Source organism: Diadema antillarum, unplaced genomic scaffold (assembly GCF_040938485.1).
Source record: "Diadema antillarum isolate AM-2024a unplaced genomic scaffold, OU_Dant_1.0 seq00001234_RagTag, whole genome shotgun sequence".
NCBI classification, from domain to species: domain Eukaryota; kingdom Metazoa; phylum Echinodermata; class Echinoidea; order Diadematoida; family Diadematidae; genus Diadema; species Diadema antillarum.
Window position 1 is genome coordinate 129,907 of NW_027272022.1, and position 19,157 is coordinate 149,063.

The 19,157-nt window shown below is 40.2% G+C and overlaps 1 protein-coding gene across 1 annotated transcript; it reads left to right on the top strand.

The window, feature by feature from the left end:
* The first annotated feature begins 2,294 nt into the window (after nt 1-2,294).
* LOC139745076 (uncharacterized) lies at nt 2,295-12,728 on the top strand. Its single transcript, XM_071655497.1, has 7 exons — nt 2,295-2,385; nt 3,705-3,972; nt 6,626-6,802; nt 7,212-7,391; nt 8,038-8,223; nt 11,514-11,588; nt 12,390-12,728. Exons 2-7 carry the CDS (start codon nt 3,733-3,735, stop codon nt 12,711-12,713), a joined length of 1,182 nt encoding a protein of 393 aa, XP_071511598.1. The 5' UTR covers nt 2,295-2,385; nt 3,705-3,732; the 3' UTR covers nt 12,714-12,728.
* The last annotated feature ends 6,429 nt before the right edge of the window (nt 12,729-19,157 follow it).

Here is a 19,157-nt window from a genome sequence, read left to right on the forward strand (position 1 = left end):
TATTCTTTTCACTGAATATCATGAACGCGATTGAACCCGAGCGAGCGGAGCGAGCGAGGGAGAGGGGAGGGTGTGAGAGGGGGTGTCCCCCCCCGTACAAACTTTTTGCATTTTGATGTTGCAAATGGTGCAATTTGATGCATGTTTTTGCGCGTTTTATCGACGTGAAACAGTCCCACTTGTTTAAGGTAGCAGTTTATTTTGATGTATAGATTATTATTGAACAATTTGCTTATAAAATGGTATAATTTAGATAAACATCTTGTATTAATTCTTTTCACTGAATATCATGAACGCGATTGAACCCGAGCGAGCGGAGCGAGCGAGGGGGTAGGGGAGGGTGTGGGAGGGGGGTGTCCCCCCTCCCACTGTAAGAACTTTTTGCATTTTGATTTTGCAAATGGTTCAATTTGATGCATGTTTTTGCGCGTTTTATTGACGTGAAACAGTCCCACTTGTTTAAGGTAGCAGTTTATTTAAATGTAGATTATTATTGAACAATTTGCCTGTAAAATGGTATAATTTAGATAAACATCTTGTATTCTTTTCACTGAATATCATGAACGCGATTGAACCCGAGCGAGCGGAGCGAGCGAGGGGGAGGGGAAGGTGTGGGAGGGGGGTGTCCCCCTCCCACGGTAAGAACTTTTTGCATTTTGATGTTGCAAATGGTGCAATTTGATGCATGTCAGTTTTTGCGCGTTTTATCGACGTGAAACAGTCCCACTTGTTTAAGGTAGCAGTATATTTTAGTGTAGATTATTATTAAATAATTTGCCTATAAAATTTAATGGTATAATTTATATACACTTCTAGTATTAATTCTTTTCACTGAATAGAAAATCATGAACGCGACTGAAGCCGAGCGAGCTTAGCGAGCGAGGAGGGAGAGGAGGGTGTGTGAGGGGAGGGTGTGGGAGGGGGGTGCCCCCTCCCACGGTAAGAACTTTTTGCATTTTGATTTTGCAAATGGTGCAATTTGATGCATGTTTTTGCGCGTTTTATCGACGTGAAACAGTCCCACTTGTTTAAGGTAGCAGTATATTTTAGTGTAGATCATTATCATTGAACAATTTGCCTTTAAAATGGTATAATTCAAATACACTTCTCGTATTAATTCTTTTCACTGAATATCAGGAACGCGACTGAACCCGAGCGAGCTTAGCTCGCGAGGGGAGAGGGGAGGGTGTGGGAGGGGGTGTCCCCCTCCCACGGTAAGAACTTTTTGCATTTTGATTTTGCAAATGGTGCAATTTGATGCATGTTTTTGCGCGTTTTATCGACGTGAAACAGTCCCACTTGTTTAAGGTAGCAGTATATTTTAGTGTAGATTATTAGTAAACAATTTGCCTTTAAAATGGCATAATTTAAATACATTTCTAGTATTAATTCTTTTCACTGAATATCATGAACGCGACTGAACCCGAGCGAGCGGAGCGAGCGAAGGGGGAGGGGAGGGTGTGGGAGGGGGCGTCCCCCTCCCATGGTAAGAACTTTTTGCATTTTGATGTTTCAAATGGTGCAATTTGATGCATGTTTTTTGCGTGTTTTAACGAGTTGAGGGGGGAGGGGCGGGCGAGCAGGGAGAAGGCGTGGGCGAGTGTTATCTCCACCCTTCCCTTCCGATGGAGCTTTTGCCAATTTAAGGTTGAAATTAAGATATCTCGTATACGCATGAATCAACATTTGGGAAACAAACTGATGGGGGGGGGGGGGGGACTGAGGGATGAAAGGGTCGATTAAAAGGGGAAATTCCCCTTATACATGAGGGAACCTTGAGTTTTCGGAATATAAGTGATAAGTCTTGTGCACTCAGAATTATTCATAATTTTTTGTAAATCTGAAAAGTGTACTTAGTATAGGGAAAGAGGCACAGAGGGGGAGGGTTTGGGAGGGGGATACCCCCTCCCAAGCACGAGAGATTTTGCATATTTTGAATTGAAATTCAACGATCTGGTGCACACTTTGAGTGAAATATTCAAAAAAATATCTTATTTCATGAAAGGTTGCAAATGAGACCCGCTTCATGTGCATGCATACAGTAAACACGCATTTTTTTTTCCGCCTCCCAAATCCCCGGTCCAAATCTTAGGGGGGGGGGGGGGGCGCCCGACCGCCCCCATCGCCGCCCCCCCCCCCCCCCCCCCCCTGGCTACACCAGTGTCGCCTAGTACATGTGTATTGATTAGTACCTCCTTGGGCTTTACTACGCGGTACTACTCCTTATAGTGCAGAGTCCACGGAATGCACATTGTGTACAGTACAATGTATCTCCGATAGTAGACTGATATCTCGGTCAAAACAACAGTGTTGCACGTTTTAGTTGTACGTATACTCGTCACAACCAAGTCAAAGACGCTCTCCCAAGTTCCTGATTGAATCACAGTATGTATACCACTGACTGACATGCCAACTGTTATTGTACGTAAGTGATCATTATTACTAGTAGTTCGGGCTATATAACCTATAGCAAGAATTTGGTAATCCTTTCAGTAGTTTTGTATTGTGTACAGGGATCAGGTGGATTCTCGCCACCGGCAGTACTATACTCACTATACTCCAGCACCGTTATACATTAATTGATAGCTGAACGAGTTGAAGAGGTTATATCTACATGTTACAAGAGACGAAACCCGGATTGTTGGCTTAATGTATGTTATACTCTGTGTAGGCCGAATAGACCTACTATCATACTACAACTACCCATTCAGGAAATTCATGGGAATAGAGGAAGTTCATTCTGTATGTCTCTGCCTTTGTCGTTGTTTGAGAAATAAGCAGCAGATATTGTTCGGAAGGTTCATAAAGCAAACCTCATCAAGAAGGCCTATTTATGAGATCCATGCAGCATGATTCAACAGACTTGATGTGTAGGCCTGATAATGTATTATACACGCATCAATCCTCTTTGACATGTTGGGTCTGTGGCAAACCTAAAGTTATGCATGACATACCTACCTGAAGATCCCGGTTCACGATATCAAGGAAAATATTTTCCCCAAAACATCAACTATATACACTGTATAATCATCGATAACGAATGCTATACAAATAAGTGAAACACACATACACATCGAAAGTTTGAACGAGAAAAAGAAGAGTTGTTGTTATTCTTTTTTTCGACAGCGCTTGACCGAGCTCAGGCAAAAACCATGGAGAAATTTTTTATCTGAAGTTAATAACATAACTTAATTAGTACCTATAAGTAGAGGGGATATGTACTTTAAAACATTAAAAATATTACACACCTTCTTTTCATTTTCAGATAAACGAACCTTAATATTTCATCTTCGCGATTAAAATTATGAACTAACCTTCGGCAAAACGAACCCGTTTTCGGATTAACGAACCTTCTGCGAGTAACGAACCTTATTCCATTTTCGGAATTACAAACCTTCAGAATAAACGGACATCTTCGGCTTAATTAGCCCTTTTTCAATTCCGGATTATAACGAATATTTGGGTTTGTACTTTGTGTGTGTGTGTGTATGTGTGTATTTCGGAAGAACGAACCTTGTTTCGTTTTTGGATTAGCGCACCTTCGCAATAACGGACATCATCCAAATTTTCCGACGTCCCCTCACCCACTGCGGACGGCCATATTACATACGGTATGTCTATTATGTCAAAATAATTATCCAGCAAACTTGTGCGCAATGCGCATAGGCAGTTTGAGTAATCTTTTCTTTTTCCGTTCTTTATAGGTTGTGTGACACCGTTAAAGAGAAGACAATGGAGCGGGTACCCACCAATCTGCGGAGGCGTTGGGCGTGGGAGCAAAGCTGTGGAGGGGACAATAGCGACGCCAATTCAACAGACTTCACGCTCATGACATACAATATTCTCGCCGATTGTCATGTGAAGGGATGGTATCCATACTGCCCGAGGGATGCCTACAAGATGGCTGACAGACACCGCCAACTGATTGTAGAAATCAGCCACCACGACCCAGACATCGTCTGCTTGCAAGAGGTCAGCGGCAACCTCAGCCTGCGTGAAGTGCAAGAGTTTATCGTCTATATTGACATGAATCATTATATTAGGCAGATACGATGTGCATGATTATGACACTTCAAATTACTCACTACAGGGCCGGCGGAACCGGGGGGGGGGGGGCACTTTTTTGCACCTTACGTCGGAATACGTGATGGCTTGACGGTGCACTATAGCAGAGTTGTCTCACTCTAAAGTGGACGAACGCTTACCTCGCGTTCAGAACTACATCATCGTATCTGATAAAGATTTATGTGAACAATGATTGAGTTTGCAGGCTTCAATTTGGAATATATGACAATAATTATATAATATTGACTGGCCCTGAGGGAGGTACCAGAAAATATTGCCCAAACTGAAAGCATATTGCCCGAGTCGAAGACGAGGGCAATATGTTTTCAGTGCGGGCAATATTTATCTGGTACCTCCCGAAAGAAAGGCCAGTCAATATCATAATTATTACCTATCCCCCTAGGTAAATTAAGAAAATATGTAAATACGGCTATACACTACAGTATATATGATACAGATCAAGCCACATTTGAGCGGCAACCTCAGCGGCAACCTCAGCCTGCGTGAAGTGCAAGAGTTTATCGTCTATATTGGCATGAATCATTATATTAGGCAGATACGATGTGCATGATTATGACACTTCAAATTACTCACTACAGGGCCGGCGGAACCGGGGGGGGGGGGCACTTTTTTGCACCTTACGTCGGAATACGTGATGGCTTGACGGTGCACTATAGCAGAGTTGTCTCACTCTAAAGTGGACGAACGCTTACCTCGCGTTCAGAACTACATCATCGTATCTGATAAAGATTTATGTGAACAATGATTGAGTTTGCAGGCTTCAATTTGGAATATATGACAATAATTATATAATATTGACAGGCCCTGAGGGAGGTACCAGAAAATATTGCCCAAACTGAAAGCATATTGCCCGAGTCGAAGACGAGGGCAATATGTTTTCAGTGCGGGCAATATTTATCTGGTACCTCCCGAAAGAAAGGCCAGTCAATATCATAATTATTACCTATCCCCCTAGGTAAATTAAGAAAATATGTAAATACGGCTATACACTACAGTATATATGATACAGATCAAGCCACATTTGACTACCTGTAGACCATCAACATGTTGAATAATTGCAAAATTGTTCATCAGTGTATATCATTCAACTCCAACTTCAAACTTCTGAACGTTCTTACACTTTATTTTTACTTCTCTTTTAAAAGTTTGAGAGTTGTAAAACTGATGGTCACTGTGCAATTACTGATCACAAATGGACTAGTCACATTGCCTAGTGCTGCTGTAAGTGGTCGACCTTGTATGAGTTGATTTATCAGCGTTCTTCTGCGGTGCGTGTAACTGACACCCTGGACGTCCTGGAATGTTTTCTTTTCGTGGTCGATCGGAATATTTACGTTTAGAGCAGGGAGGTGGGGAGAGAAATTCCACTCTTTCTCTTCCCACCTCCCCAAACCGGAAGATTGCACTGTTTGAACATACTGTTACTGTTCCGCAGCGACGTGGCGAAAAGCATATTGACCGCTGACCTTTAACCCTGCAAAATAAAAACTCCTGACCTTTAACCCTCCAAAATAACAACCGGAATTGCCTCGCAAAACTCCCTCGTAAAGGTAACAATGGCCTATAAGCTATACTATGTTTGTTTTTCGTTTATTTACGTTTTCCATACTGCCAATTGTAGCTAATATGTCATAATAGACGCAGTGAACGATCGAGGAACAAACAAAGGCAGGCACTTATACCGGGTGTCCCAAAAAAAGCGGAACGGTGGATTTTCAGTACCTTGCGTTCTAAAAGTGATATATTTTTTGACATTATTAGAAAGAGCATCTTCCGCAGAAGACCATGATGCCAAAATCATTAAATTTGGTTTGGTACTTTTTATTCTACGCCAATTTCTGTAAATGCAGTCAATTTCAATTTTTTGCGACTTATGAGATAATAATTTGGGTACGACACGCGTTCCATACGGTGAATTGTGTAAGCTCGTTGATCCATGTCAACAAAAGATAACGCTTTCATATTGGTAGCGCGCACACACACTCACAGACACACAGACACACACGGTTTTTTCCTTGCCCGTGCCCAATGTGAATGCTGTATCTTTTGTTGACATGGATCACCGAGCTCACACAATATTCACCGTATGGATCGCGTGTCGCACTCAAATTATTATCTCATAAGTCGCAAAAATCCGGCGAAATTTGGCAATGACTGCATTTTCAGACATTGGCGTAGAATAAAAAGCACTGAACCAAATTTGATGATTTTGGTATTATAGTCTTCTGCGGAAGATGCTCTTTCTAATGATGTCAAAAGATATATAACTTTTAGACCGCAAGGTACTGAAAATCCACCGTTCCGCTTTTTTTGGGACACCCGGTATAGGAAGGGATTAGATGAGATGTATATAGAATGTTAGAAGCAAACGAAGGCAAGAAATGGCAATGTCACACAAGTATATAATCCATCATAATTTTAAAACGTGCTTACCAATGTAGGGCTATCTCATTCAATTAGTGAGCAACCTGCTATTTACATGGTTGCTATAACTGTGAAATACCGGAACACTATATACGTCTTGTTCTAATCCTAACAGGTAGGACCAGTCTACTTTGCTGAACAGCTATACCCGGCCATGATATCGTTGGGCTACGCTGGATCCCACTTCAACAAAGTCAGAGGCGTTCAAGAAGGAGGAGCCACGTTCTACAAGAGGGAGCGATTCCAAAAGGTTGAAGAGCGGGGAGTAGTCTTCAACGAACTCGTCACCAAGGTAAAATCCTGGATTCGCCTGAGATTGTTAGTGTATAGTTGCATTGAAAGACGCGCACACAAACACACACACACGCATGTATATTACGCTGTCAAAGGGTTTGTGGTCAAATTGCAAACGTGGACAAACGAAAACACACCATTATTATTTTCTGCAGATGATTGCTATATACATGTATACTATTATACATGAGTTACATGTCAGACATGGATATGAAACCGTATCTCTGATTGCACAAATTAATTTTACAAAGATATATCAAAACCTATGGACAATACATATTTGTAGTTGCCTGTGAGTGAATTGTGACAAAATTGTCAGCAATTCAGTTGTGTCGATACAGACGTTTTTTTTTTTCCAGCAATGTTTATATTGCCACATTAATTACTGCTATCTAATTATACTGCAGGCATGTCGAACCGCCAACTTACTACCCGCAGTCCAAGATGGTATTCGAGCTTACACAAGCCAGGGTCACCTTGTCTTACTGACCAAACTCCAGGATGACGTCACAAAACGCACAATATCAGTCGGCAACACGCACCTGCTATTTGACGAGTACAGAAACATCGACATCAACACTTTGCAGGTGCGTGCACTGTAATAGCGTTATGTTAGTGCCAAATTTAACATTCTCTCGCAAGAAATGAACACACTATAACTCTGTCTGATGTTGCGAAATACGCAGTGATGATGTACTAGTCTTGGTTAAAATTATTGAGTGCAGATGCTGTAAAACAATGCAACTAAAGGTAGACTGAACATCGTGGCAGTGAGAATTCTATAAAAAAATATTTAAGAACGAGGGATGAGAGCAGAGGAAGATTGCGGAAAGGTAGAGATGATTAGATGATGGGGGATGATATTACAGGGAATGACAAGGAGTAAAAGAAAATGTTAGATGATTTTAAAGAAGAAAAACTACGAGGAAAATAAGAGGCGTTACAAGAGAAGAACAAAGAAGGAAATGTTTAAGAAAAAAAAAATGAGCAGTAGGAGAAGAAGGCGCAAAGGTAAGTTAGATAAGGGGGAGCTTCATGAAAGTTTAACAAACACGGCAGCAACCAGGTAACGCCCAACCAAACGGGAGATTTAAAGTTGTTGCAAACCTTTTTATGGAGGTGGGTCCTACATGTTATAGTGATAGGGCCTACTTTGTATTTAATAATAGCAGCTCCCTGTAGCCCATACAACTAAAGCCACTTTCCCTATACGATCAATAATGTTATTTTCAGGCCGGACTTGCTATGAATTCTCTCATTGAATTTGCCGGTGGCGTCGACTGTCCTCACGTTCTTTGCGGAGACTTCAACCAGGAGCCGACTATGACCGGATATCAGCTGATGCGTGATGGGAAGCTGGACACGGACGGAGAACGGATCATCAGAGAGTATTCTGTTGGGAAGGGAGAGCTGAACAAGGTATCTTGAATTCTGAAATTCACGCAAAAGTGAATGATGTGAACAGAATTGTATAGAGATAAGTCGTGTTAATGACGTACTACCCTAGCTGTAATTGCGCTGCATGTAGCATACAACGGCGTAGCCAGGATTTCATCTTGGGGGGGGGGGGGGGGGCGGTTAGTGTGCTAGGGAGCGAAGCGACCGAGCCCGAGCGAGCGGAGCGAGCGAGGGGGGGGGGGGGAGGGTGTGGGAGGGGGGTGTCCCCCCTCCCACGGTGAGAACTTTTTGCATTTTGATGTTGTAAAGGGTGCAATTTGATGCATGTTTTTGCGCGTTTTATCGACGTGAAACAGTTCCACTTGTTTAAGGTAGCAGTTTATTTTGATGTAGATTATCATTGAACAATTTGCCTATAAAATGGTATAATTTAAATACACTTCTTGTATTAATTCTTTTCACTGAATATCATGAACGCGACTGAACCCGAGCGAGCGGAGCGAGCGAGGGGGGAGGGGAGGGTGTGGGAGGGGGGTGTCCCCCCTCCCACGGTAAGAACTTTTTGCATTTTGATGTTGTAAATGGTGCAATTTGATGCATGTTTTTGCGCGTTTTATCGACGTGAAACAGTCCCACTCGTTTAAGGTAGCAGTTTATTTTGATGTAGATTATTATTGAACAATTTGCCTATAAAATGGTATAATTTAAATAAACTTCTTGTATTAATTCTCCTCACTGAATATCATGAACGCGACTGAACCCGAGTGAGCGGAGCGAGAGAGGGGGGAGGGGAGGGTGTGGGTAAGGTTAGAACTTTTTGCATTTTGATGTTGCAAATGGTGCAATTTGATGCATGTTTTTGCGTGTTTTAACGAGTTGAAACAGTCCCACTTGTTTAAGGTTGCAGTATATTTTGATGTCGGTTATCATTTAACAATTTTGCCTATAATATGGTATGATTTAAATACACTTCAGGGCTTTTTACACTTGTGTTTCTTAACCCCGGACTTTCTCTGACCCAGGACTATCGTTAGTCCCGTACCAATTTTTCAGCTTTTTACACTCGCCAATTAGTCCCGTACTATCTCTTGTCCGGGGCTAAGGAGAAAACTGACCTTTTTACACTCGTATTTCTTAGCCCCGGACTTTCCAAACCACATGAATATTCATAATTACGCTGTGTACTGTACACGTACACGCACGCACCGGCAGCACTTGATTGCCTCGTTTCTGATTGGTCAGTGAGGGTCGGACTTCGTCTCCGTCGCTTGGCCCAGGATTATTTTTTCGTTCTGTTTACACTCACTTGCTTGGCACCGCAATTGCGGTGCTAACCCCTGCTATTTTGCAGGGCCAGATAGCACCGTACTATCGGTGGGGCTAGCCCACTTTGGCAAAAACGAGTGTAAACAGAAAGTGGGCTAAGGATAGTCCCGTACCAACGGTGGGGCTAAGGCCCCCCCCCCCCCCCCCCTAGCCCCACCGTTGGTCCGGGGCTAAGCAAAATTTTACAAGTGTAAAAAGCCCTTTCTTGTATTAATTCTTTTCACTGAATATCATGAACGCGACTGAACCCGAGCGAGCGGAGCGAGCGAAGGGGGAGGGGAGGGTGTGGGAGGGGGGTTTCCCCCCTCCCATGGTGAGAACTTTTTGCATTTTGATGTTGCAAATGGTGCAATTTGATGCATGTTTTTGCGCGTTTTATCGACGTGAAACAGTCCCACTTGTTTAAGGTTGCAGTATATTTTAGTGTAGATTATTATTGAACAATTTGCCTATAAAATGGTATCATTTAAATAATCTTCTTGTATTAAACAATTCTTACACTGAATATCATGAACGCTGTCTGTTCAGCAATCAAACAGAAAAAGCACAGGGTGTAGATAGGGGCATATCCCCTCCCACACGAAGGTGATTTTGCGTTTTCAGACCTGAAATTCAGCGATCATGTGTAAATTTTTGGTGCAATACTTTTTCATCGAAGTGAAATCACGGAATTTAGCTCTTATTCCGAATGTACACCATCTGTATGTATAAAGTCTAGTGAGGTAGAGCTTAGGGGAAGGGGGATTCCCCCTCCCGCTCGCGGAGTTTTTGCGTTTTTAGAATTGAAATAAAGCGATCTGGGTATTTATAGCCACAGTCTTTTTCTATGCATGGCGGAAGGGGGGGGGGGAGGGGCGGGCGAGCAGGGAGAAGGCGTGGGCGAGTGTTATCTCCACCCTTCTCTTCCGATGGAGCTTTTGCCTTTTTAAGGTTGAAATTGAGATATCTCGTATACGCATATTTGATGGAACCAACATTTGGGAAATCAAAAAAAAAAAAAAAAAAACTGATGGGGCGGGGGGACTGAGGGAGGAAAGGGTCGATTAAAAGGGGAAATTCCCCTTATACATGAGGGAACCTTGAGTTTTTCGGAATATAAGTGATAAGTCTTGTGCACTCAGAATTATTCATATTTTTTTTTAATCTAAAGAGTGTACTAAGCTAGGGAAAGAGGCACAGAGGGGGAGAGAAATTTTGCATATTTTGAATTGAAATTCAACGATCTGGTGCACACTTTGAGTGAAATATTCAAAAAATATCTTATTTGATGAAAGGTTCAAAAGGAGACCCGCTTCATGTGCATGCATACAATATACACGCATTTTTTTTTTCGGCCTCCCAAATCCCCGGTCCAAATCTTAGGGGGGGGGGGGGGGGGGGCGACCGCCCCCATCGCCCCCCCCCCCCTCCCCTGGCTACGCCAGTGGTAGCATAAGGCGAACGAGACCGGATTCGGCCCGTCACGCCGCTTGGGCGAGACACTTAAAATCTGCAATATTTCTTTGTATAACCATTAACTGAATGGTTCAGGAAGCTGCTCTGTTGTTTTGTGCGATTCAGTATGTAGGAGCCAGAGATTTAGAATAAGTCAGCAACATGGCTGGAAAGCTCACAGGGTAGGGACTTGTGTGCGCCCGAGGTGTTGGTTGAGCTCCCGTTTCTATATTAAAGTTAAGTGAACACAATAAGCGCTATGAAATGACACTTACGTTTAGATTTGTGCATCGTATCATTCTGTGCAAATCGATGCAATTTCTCGCAGAGTTTTACTTATGTGACAAATATCTGAACGTAAGGGATATTACCCTCACGCTACTTCGAATTCCTGCATGTATCCGACAAGGTATGAGATAATCATATCGATGCTGGTTCTGTGTTTACTAGTTTTGTTTTACTTTGTGGGTTTCTTTTTCTTATTAGCGATACAGATTCATGTCGTTGTATGGTGGAAAATAATGAATTTGTTCCGTTTGTGTCCGTTCCAGAGCCTGATTGATTTCTTGCCGGCATGTTTCAGGCATCCCTCGTCCTCGGTGAAGAGTGCATACAAGACGGTCGTGGTGAGCTGGTTAGGCTTACTGTATCTTCATCTTAGGTGACAACTACGAGTGATGAAGTGCTTTTTTAGAGATTTATTGTGTACAATCCATTCAAAAACTTTGAAAGACAACTTTTAGTGTAGAGCTAATAAAGAATCGCAATGCAAAACACTGGTTTTCGAAATAATGACTGAGTGTCTTTCTTTCCAGGTAAATGTCAGTTCACGAACAAATTGCTAGACTACATAACATGAATGCAACATGTTTATTTCTAGGCTCGAAATCTAAATACCATTGTATAACACAGCAGTCCGTTAATATTTTTCGTTTTTTTCCCCTATAGAATATATCTTTTTGATACGAAATTCAATCCTCTAAGCAAAGTATTGATGTTGTTATAGCAATTATTGGTGTTATGTCGCAGCAAACTAAAAATGAACTATTTTTGCGCATGATACCGAAAAGAGGTGAGTGTAACCAAATTAGATCTTTATTTTCATTGCAGATAAAAGCAGTTGAAGAAATGTCTCGTAATTCAATTTTCAGCTATATATAATGCAAAGCTGCATGGATTACTAATTTTCAAGCTTTTGTTGTCAATAATATTCTCTAGTCATCGCTGGAGATTAAGATAACGTATTATGTTAATCATTGGAATGAGTGTATAGCGTGCTCTGGTGACGTCACAAATATGATGATGGTAATATTATCTGCTTTGTCCTGTGCTTGTTTAATTATTTATGCAGCTGTATTCATTCATTTCTTTATTCCTTATACTTAGTGTGTGTGTGTTTTTTTCCTTTTCCTTTTTTTTTCTCCCAGGGCGAAGAAGTATCATTCTCAAATTATGAGGGCTGGCCAGCGCACGTGCGACTACCACCCAACAAGGTGAACCAAGGCCCGCCGACAAAGAAGCGGCGAGAAGAAAAGTACGTCATTCATGATGAGACCTACAACGCGGATCAACTCTTCATCGCTGCACTGGACTACCAGTGGTACAGCTCGGACACTCTGAAATGCAAAGCCACGCTGGAAATGGTCAGAGAAGACGAGATTCACCAATTCTATGCCTGTCCGAATAAGGACTTTCCGTCCGATCACCTCTCAATACTCAGCAGATATGGATTCACGAGAATTCAAGAGTAGAATATACAGCACACACACACACACACACACATTTTGTTTTCGTCAATCTTTAATTTTTCTCTCTTTTTCATATAAACAAATTCCATATACTTGTATACAAATTAATTCATGAAAAGATAACACAAATTTCATTATACATGTAACAACATAAATTCCACATTGTCAATATAACGAATGAAAAAGAAATATTTTTTTTCTTTTCCATTTTTTCTCACACTCACACACACACACACACACACACACACACACACACACACACACACACACACACACACACACACACACAATGTGCCCTGCGATAATTAAACTTACGCTGTGCAGTTAATTATAATGTATGCCAGTTGCAGTCCGTCCATGCAACTTCTCTCTGCCGTGACGTTAAACACATCTTCACAAGAACTCTAAAGGTTTACGTGAGAATTCACAAGAACTCATTATTAAATATCAGTCAATTCACAACTATTCGCAATGTGTACGAGCAAAGCACGAAGCATCTAAATCGATGGGAAGGCATATATAGAAGAAAGTTACGAGAAAAAAAAAATTGATGTGAATTCAGCTGATGTAATTATGTCAATTATGTCAGCTATGATGGGTATGACAAATTACTGTAGTAATAATAATGACGCATATCTGAAATGGGGATTGATTGAATAATTTTTGTTGGTGGTACTGAATTACATCATTGAAAAGAGTACCTGCGGTATACAATCTAGGATCTAGATTAAGATGTGAATGGATGAGTGTATAGATATGTTCATACTGGTATTATAATGTTCACATGCTCGTGTTCATGTTGTTTCATAGCAAACAGAAAGCTTGCCCAATAGGGCAAGTACTAATGTGTGAATACGGAATTCCCAATTACAATATAATTCAAAAAATAGTAGAAACGAGTCAACAGGGTAAAAAAAAACACCACAGACTTGAGTAGGGCCTACCCCCTCCTACGTGGGTTGATAAAGCAAGAGCTTGTTTTAGAAGATGAAGTCATTACATATCTATGTAAAGATTCTTAACCCAACACTTGTCGTAAGGACCCATTTGTAAAGGGCCCTTCATTTCTCTCTTTGCGTTTCATGCAGTTGGACTGGACTTTGAAATACATTGTATTGCAGTTTGAGACAAAATAAAGACAAACTATGGTTCAGTTTAAAACTGACATTAGAAATTTGTACACTGCTTCATGTTGAATTTTATTTTGACGATCAAATCGTTCTCTTTCTAATTCCGTGCTTTTCCTTCCGAGAGCGAATAATCTATAGGGATGATGATTATAATTGTGATTATGCGCTTTATGAAGATTGTTACATGGTTTATATACACTTGTACATGTATAAGTATAGGCCTATTGTGAAGCGCTTACGTAATTCGTATGCCTGGGACCTTTTAACCAGGGATGTGGGAAGAGATGTTTTTAATGTTTTTAATGTCAACTGTACATGCGCATCAGTATTTTTACGATGCAACTCGAGAGTACCGTTAGTGGGTAATGCTCAGTATTGACCCTGTACACAAAAGAAAAGTCATACTGATCTAATCATGGCTGATTATGATATCTTTGCATCATCACGTAAATGTACGCACTCGTTGTTGTTTACCCGATCTTCAGGTGTACTGATCATCGGTATTGTGTTACATCATAGGACATACAGCAACAAACATGTCTTTTTTTCTTTTTTTTTATGCAGAACAGGTTGGCTTGCAATTTTATCATGCTAGTTATTATACAATAACAGGTTCCGAGGATTTCCACATGAATTTATACACAACTGCCACATGTTGTTTTAAATATCATCGTTTTTATTTTCAAATGCAGGTCATACTACTTAGTTGTATACCTGTTAGATGCTGTCATCTACACACTTCTACTTCTTCAACTGTCCGTAACATCGGATGAGGTCAAACTACATGTGTGTTGTTGTTTTTTAAGCGTGTATTGTGTCATACTCATTGGAGTTTTTTTTAAAAATGTCAATATGACAATAAATATGACAACTACTCGCTCTGTCAGTTGCATAAAACATTCCAAGCAAAGCAAGAATACGTCAATATCACGTGCCACTTATACTTTCTCATGATTGAAGTACAAAGTATACATTTCAAGCAGAACCTAAAACACAACAGGAGGTCATAATTCATACTATACTTCGTCAACTACTAGTATACACTTCTTGGTGCACGCATCCCAGATACGAGTACAACACAGACAGTAAAAAACTTGCAGGAACAAAACAATGTTTACAGGGGATAATTATAACGCACTCCACGTGTAATTAAAGTTCTTGACAGTCAAGAGTGCATGCTAATTCTTTAAAGTCCCAACACATATAAAATTTGACGAATTTCTGCATTTTTAGAAAGGACATAACGACATATACCGGGCGATATCATCTGGTCAATACTGCCACTGACACAAGTGTACATGTATAACTACATGTATTATGCTCAACTCTTTCGGTACTCATTCAAAATGAAATTTCGCCTAATTCTGTAATAATAATACCCAAGTATTAAATCTTACTAGACATCGACACTTGTCTTATGCACTATCACTCAGATAGGAAGGCTGCAGTGAATGTGTAAAAGAGCATCTGACCCAGTTTGAGTCAAAATGGAAGGAAAAACAACATAATACAGTGAACATGTTCTTATGAACATGGGCTGTTCTAGACATTAAACCCCCTATTCGACAAAGAGAATACAGTTGATACATGTACGCACAAAGAAGGAAACATATTTCGAGATAAAATGGCAACAAACTGTTACAATGAATGAAGCAATAAGAGACGAAAAAATCATTTTTCCATGTGGATTTTTCTTATCTCGATCTACCACAGAATATATGTATCCGAATCCGTCAGGAAATATGGAAGCATGTTTTTGATGAAATATACCCTTCATCTAAATTAATCATCTTTCCTGTAAATGCAGCAAACTTGTCAATGATGTTAAACATTTCCCTGCTATCATAGTTGATACAGTAACAAATATGTCAAGAGATGAATTGAAAAGAAAAAAAAAACTTTCCATACATTATCTTTATTGATGTATTTACCCACGGGATACATAAGGTTTATACGAAATTTATGAAATGGAGAAGGAAAAACATTTTCAAACTATGGACGGACAATAAACGTATTTAGGCCGAGGTCCTCAAGAATTTGGTTTAAAAAAACCAACCCCCCCCCCCAAAAAAAAAAACAACAACAACAAAAAACAAAAAACCAAAACCAAACAAACAAAACAAAAACATGAAGACATGTCCCAATAATTAACACTTGAGCACAGTGAAAAGTACCGGGTCACGTGCCGTAGGTTCAACCTTGTTCCGTGAATTCTGCATGTAAGAGGCGACATTCAAGCATGACACACACACACACACACACACAATTATCTTTGCGAGGCTAAGTATTGTAGTCTACCAACCTCTGATGTGGTATTCTTTGGTTCTCGGCGGGAAACAATGACAAACACGATAGAGAAACGAGAAAAAGAAAATCCAAGGAGTTTCATGTGATGCATTAAACAAACAAAAAATCCATTCAGGTACAGGCGTTGCACTTTTTTGTCGACAGAATTTCATGTCTCGTGTTGTGTTTTGTGTGATTTGCAGTTGTACATGTATAACATATCATCATAGTCCGACACGTCGTATCATAATGGTGTGTCAAACTATGATAGGCTGGTGTCAGGTTGGTGTAGCTACACTCCATGTAGTTTAGCTACACCAGCTACACCCTATATAGGAAGAGGACAAAGAAACCCAAAGTTGCATTTTTTTTGGATACACACTATTCAGCATTCTTACATTTTGTAGCATATAAACAATGTACAATGTACCTGTATGAATCATAAAATACTGTATACTGAGAGCTATCATAGAAATATGGTAGCACTGTCATAACATGCGTAACATCAAAGTCCTTTACATTACTCACTGTATTTGAAATTTCAGCAGTCTCAAGAAGATGGGATTAGAACAGAGTTATATGTTTGAATTGAACAATAACAGGATACTGACACTCTTTAATCAATCAGAATCTGGTAAGTAGAAATCACTATTGATATTCACACATTATGCTTTAATACATACGGTGTAGGTACTACATGTATAGGATGTTATTATCTGTCACACAGCTTGAAGAGGACATTGTAATACAGTAACAAAGTTGGAATTAAATTGGACTTCAACTCAACAAATTCATCAAATCAGAGCAAAGCATGCACAAACAGGAATTAATATTTGTGATGTATATTTGTGAAGTATTGTGTATAAATGATTTATATGTTATAGGATATATAAACACACGCTGTATTTCCTTCTAAATTCTCTTTGGATAGAAAAGGGGGAAAACCCAGCACAGGTGCAGAAAGGACAGGAATAGAAATAGAAGACTAGCAGTCTACTCAAATCAGACTGCGTTACAAATATATTGTTAGCACACAGTCTGTAATACTAGTACATGTTATGTACCGTCAAATATATTCAGGAACACATTTTGAAGTGGCAACCAGGCTTTTAGATATGCCATACACACAGACATGTATTGTGTTTCTCCGCCTTACATACACGCCCAGGGTGACAGGATCCTGTGTGTACATAAGTGTAGAACATCTTCTAATGTTCTACCACAGAGAGTTAGCCCCCCCCCCCCTTTCTTTTTTTCCTGGGAATCTGCAGGTAAATTGTGACTGCTCAGGAAATCGCCTACTAGAGTGAACAAATTTGAATGGAAAATGCAAGGTGAAACTACAGATATGAGTAGAGTGGAAATGGTAAATGATACAGTTCATGATTTCTATATCTCTTTATGTCAATATCTAGTACAATATTCAATGAGTACCTCTTATATTGCCCAGTGATGGAGGCATGTGGGAGAGGGAAGACAGAAGCTGTTAGCAATACTTTGTCCTCATGAATAGCAATGCTCAGAACTTTTTCAATTTAATCATTATCTCTCATTTTTCTTTCCTAATTTCCATGGGGATTATGGAAAAACAGAAAAGACACTATTCCTCCAAAGCATCATCAGAAGCAGAACTCATTAATGCCATTGTTCCATTTTCAGGGATGCTTGCTATTGGCCTCCTTCTTGTGTACAAAATAAGCAAATCATGCATATGCCTAAAAAGTGATGCTAAAGTCTATGAATGCACTTGTAGAGGTACATTGTACAAAAAGAAAGACTACATCACCCAATCACTTTAACTGTGACCTTGAAAGTGTGATAGGACTACAGTCTAAGACTAAGTCTAATGCCCAGCAATATTTTGATACCACAAAATTATGTAATGCAAATTCTGTATCATTACAAACAATACTAATATTCCTGCAGCAAAATCCAGACTGAGGCAGAGTATGAATGAACAAAAAGAAATACATGTAATATCAATAATAATGCAGTAGAGTTACAATTTTCTAGAAATGGTTCTGATCATCAGGAAATGTTATGTAGATTACTAATACTGAACTATATGCGAGTGATATCCACTTTTAACTCTTGGTCTGCATGACTTGGGGGGGGGGGGAGGGAGGGCGCACATAACAAAATCCTGTCACTGTCGGATTCAGCTAATGAAGATTTCAGGGATGGTAAATCCTTGGTTTAACTTGGCTCCCATCACAATATAGGAAATATCAAACATGGACAATGGTTGTACTGTTACTACAGTCAACCTTGTTTAAGTTGACCTCGCATGAGTCAAATAATCGCCTAAGTTGAATTTCTCAAAGTCAAAGCTACTGTATTTTCTGCAGTCCAAATAGATTAGACTTGGGCAAGGTTGACTGTATAACCCAAATCATAAACAAACGTACAAAACATAAACACACACACACACACACACACACACACACACACACATGGTCAATGCATAACCAAGGGTGGCCATGACTGGCCTCCTACTATTGCCTAACTGATGTATTTTTTGTGCATAATCAATCAGGCAGTAGTCGTCGAATCAACATAGGCTACGATGAGGGTTATTGTGTCAGTACACTTGTCAAAAAAAGGAGTTCAAATTCCAGTCGATTTGAAACTAGTGAGAATAAGTAGATTGCCTCAAGTCACATGTCAAAAATGTGCAAATCTTCCTCGTTCCTCGTAGAAGTACTAAGATTGAAATACTGTGGAAACAACTTCCAACCAAGGTCACAATACCAATACTAATGATTTCCTCTAAGCAGAAGGAATACATAACACTACGTAATCCATGGCAGAGGTTAGCTCACAAATGGTGGATTCTTGTAAGCAGTGTAGTCCATTGCAGATAGATATTCAAAATGTTCTCCATTATTACAGTAGTTACCGGTATTTCCTCCCCATTGACCTTGAATATTTGTCTTCAAGAAAAAAAAGAATAATGATACACATGCAGACTAATACTGCTTTAATATGCGCCTCCGACAGCTTGCCTCTGGCTGCTGTGCACATAGCCTAC

Excerpts from the sequence above, each read along its gene's own strand:
- LOC139745076 (XM_071655497.1), top strand. The coding sequence starts at position 3,733 with ATGGAGCGGGTACCCACCAATCTGCGGAGGCGTTGGGCGTGGGAGCAA. Across the intron at positions 3,973-6,625 it reads ACATCGTCTGCTTGCAAGAG|GTAGGACCAGTCTACTTTGC; the intron begins GTCAGCGGCAAC and ends TAATCCTAACAG. Across the intron at positions 8,224-11,513 it reads GGAAGGGAGAGCTGAACAAG|AGCCTGATTGATTTCTTGCC; the intron begins GTATCTTGAATT and ends TGTCCGTTCCAG.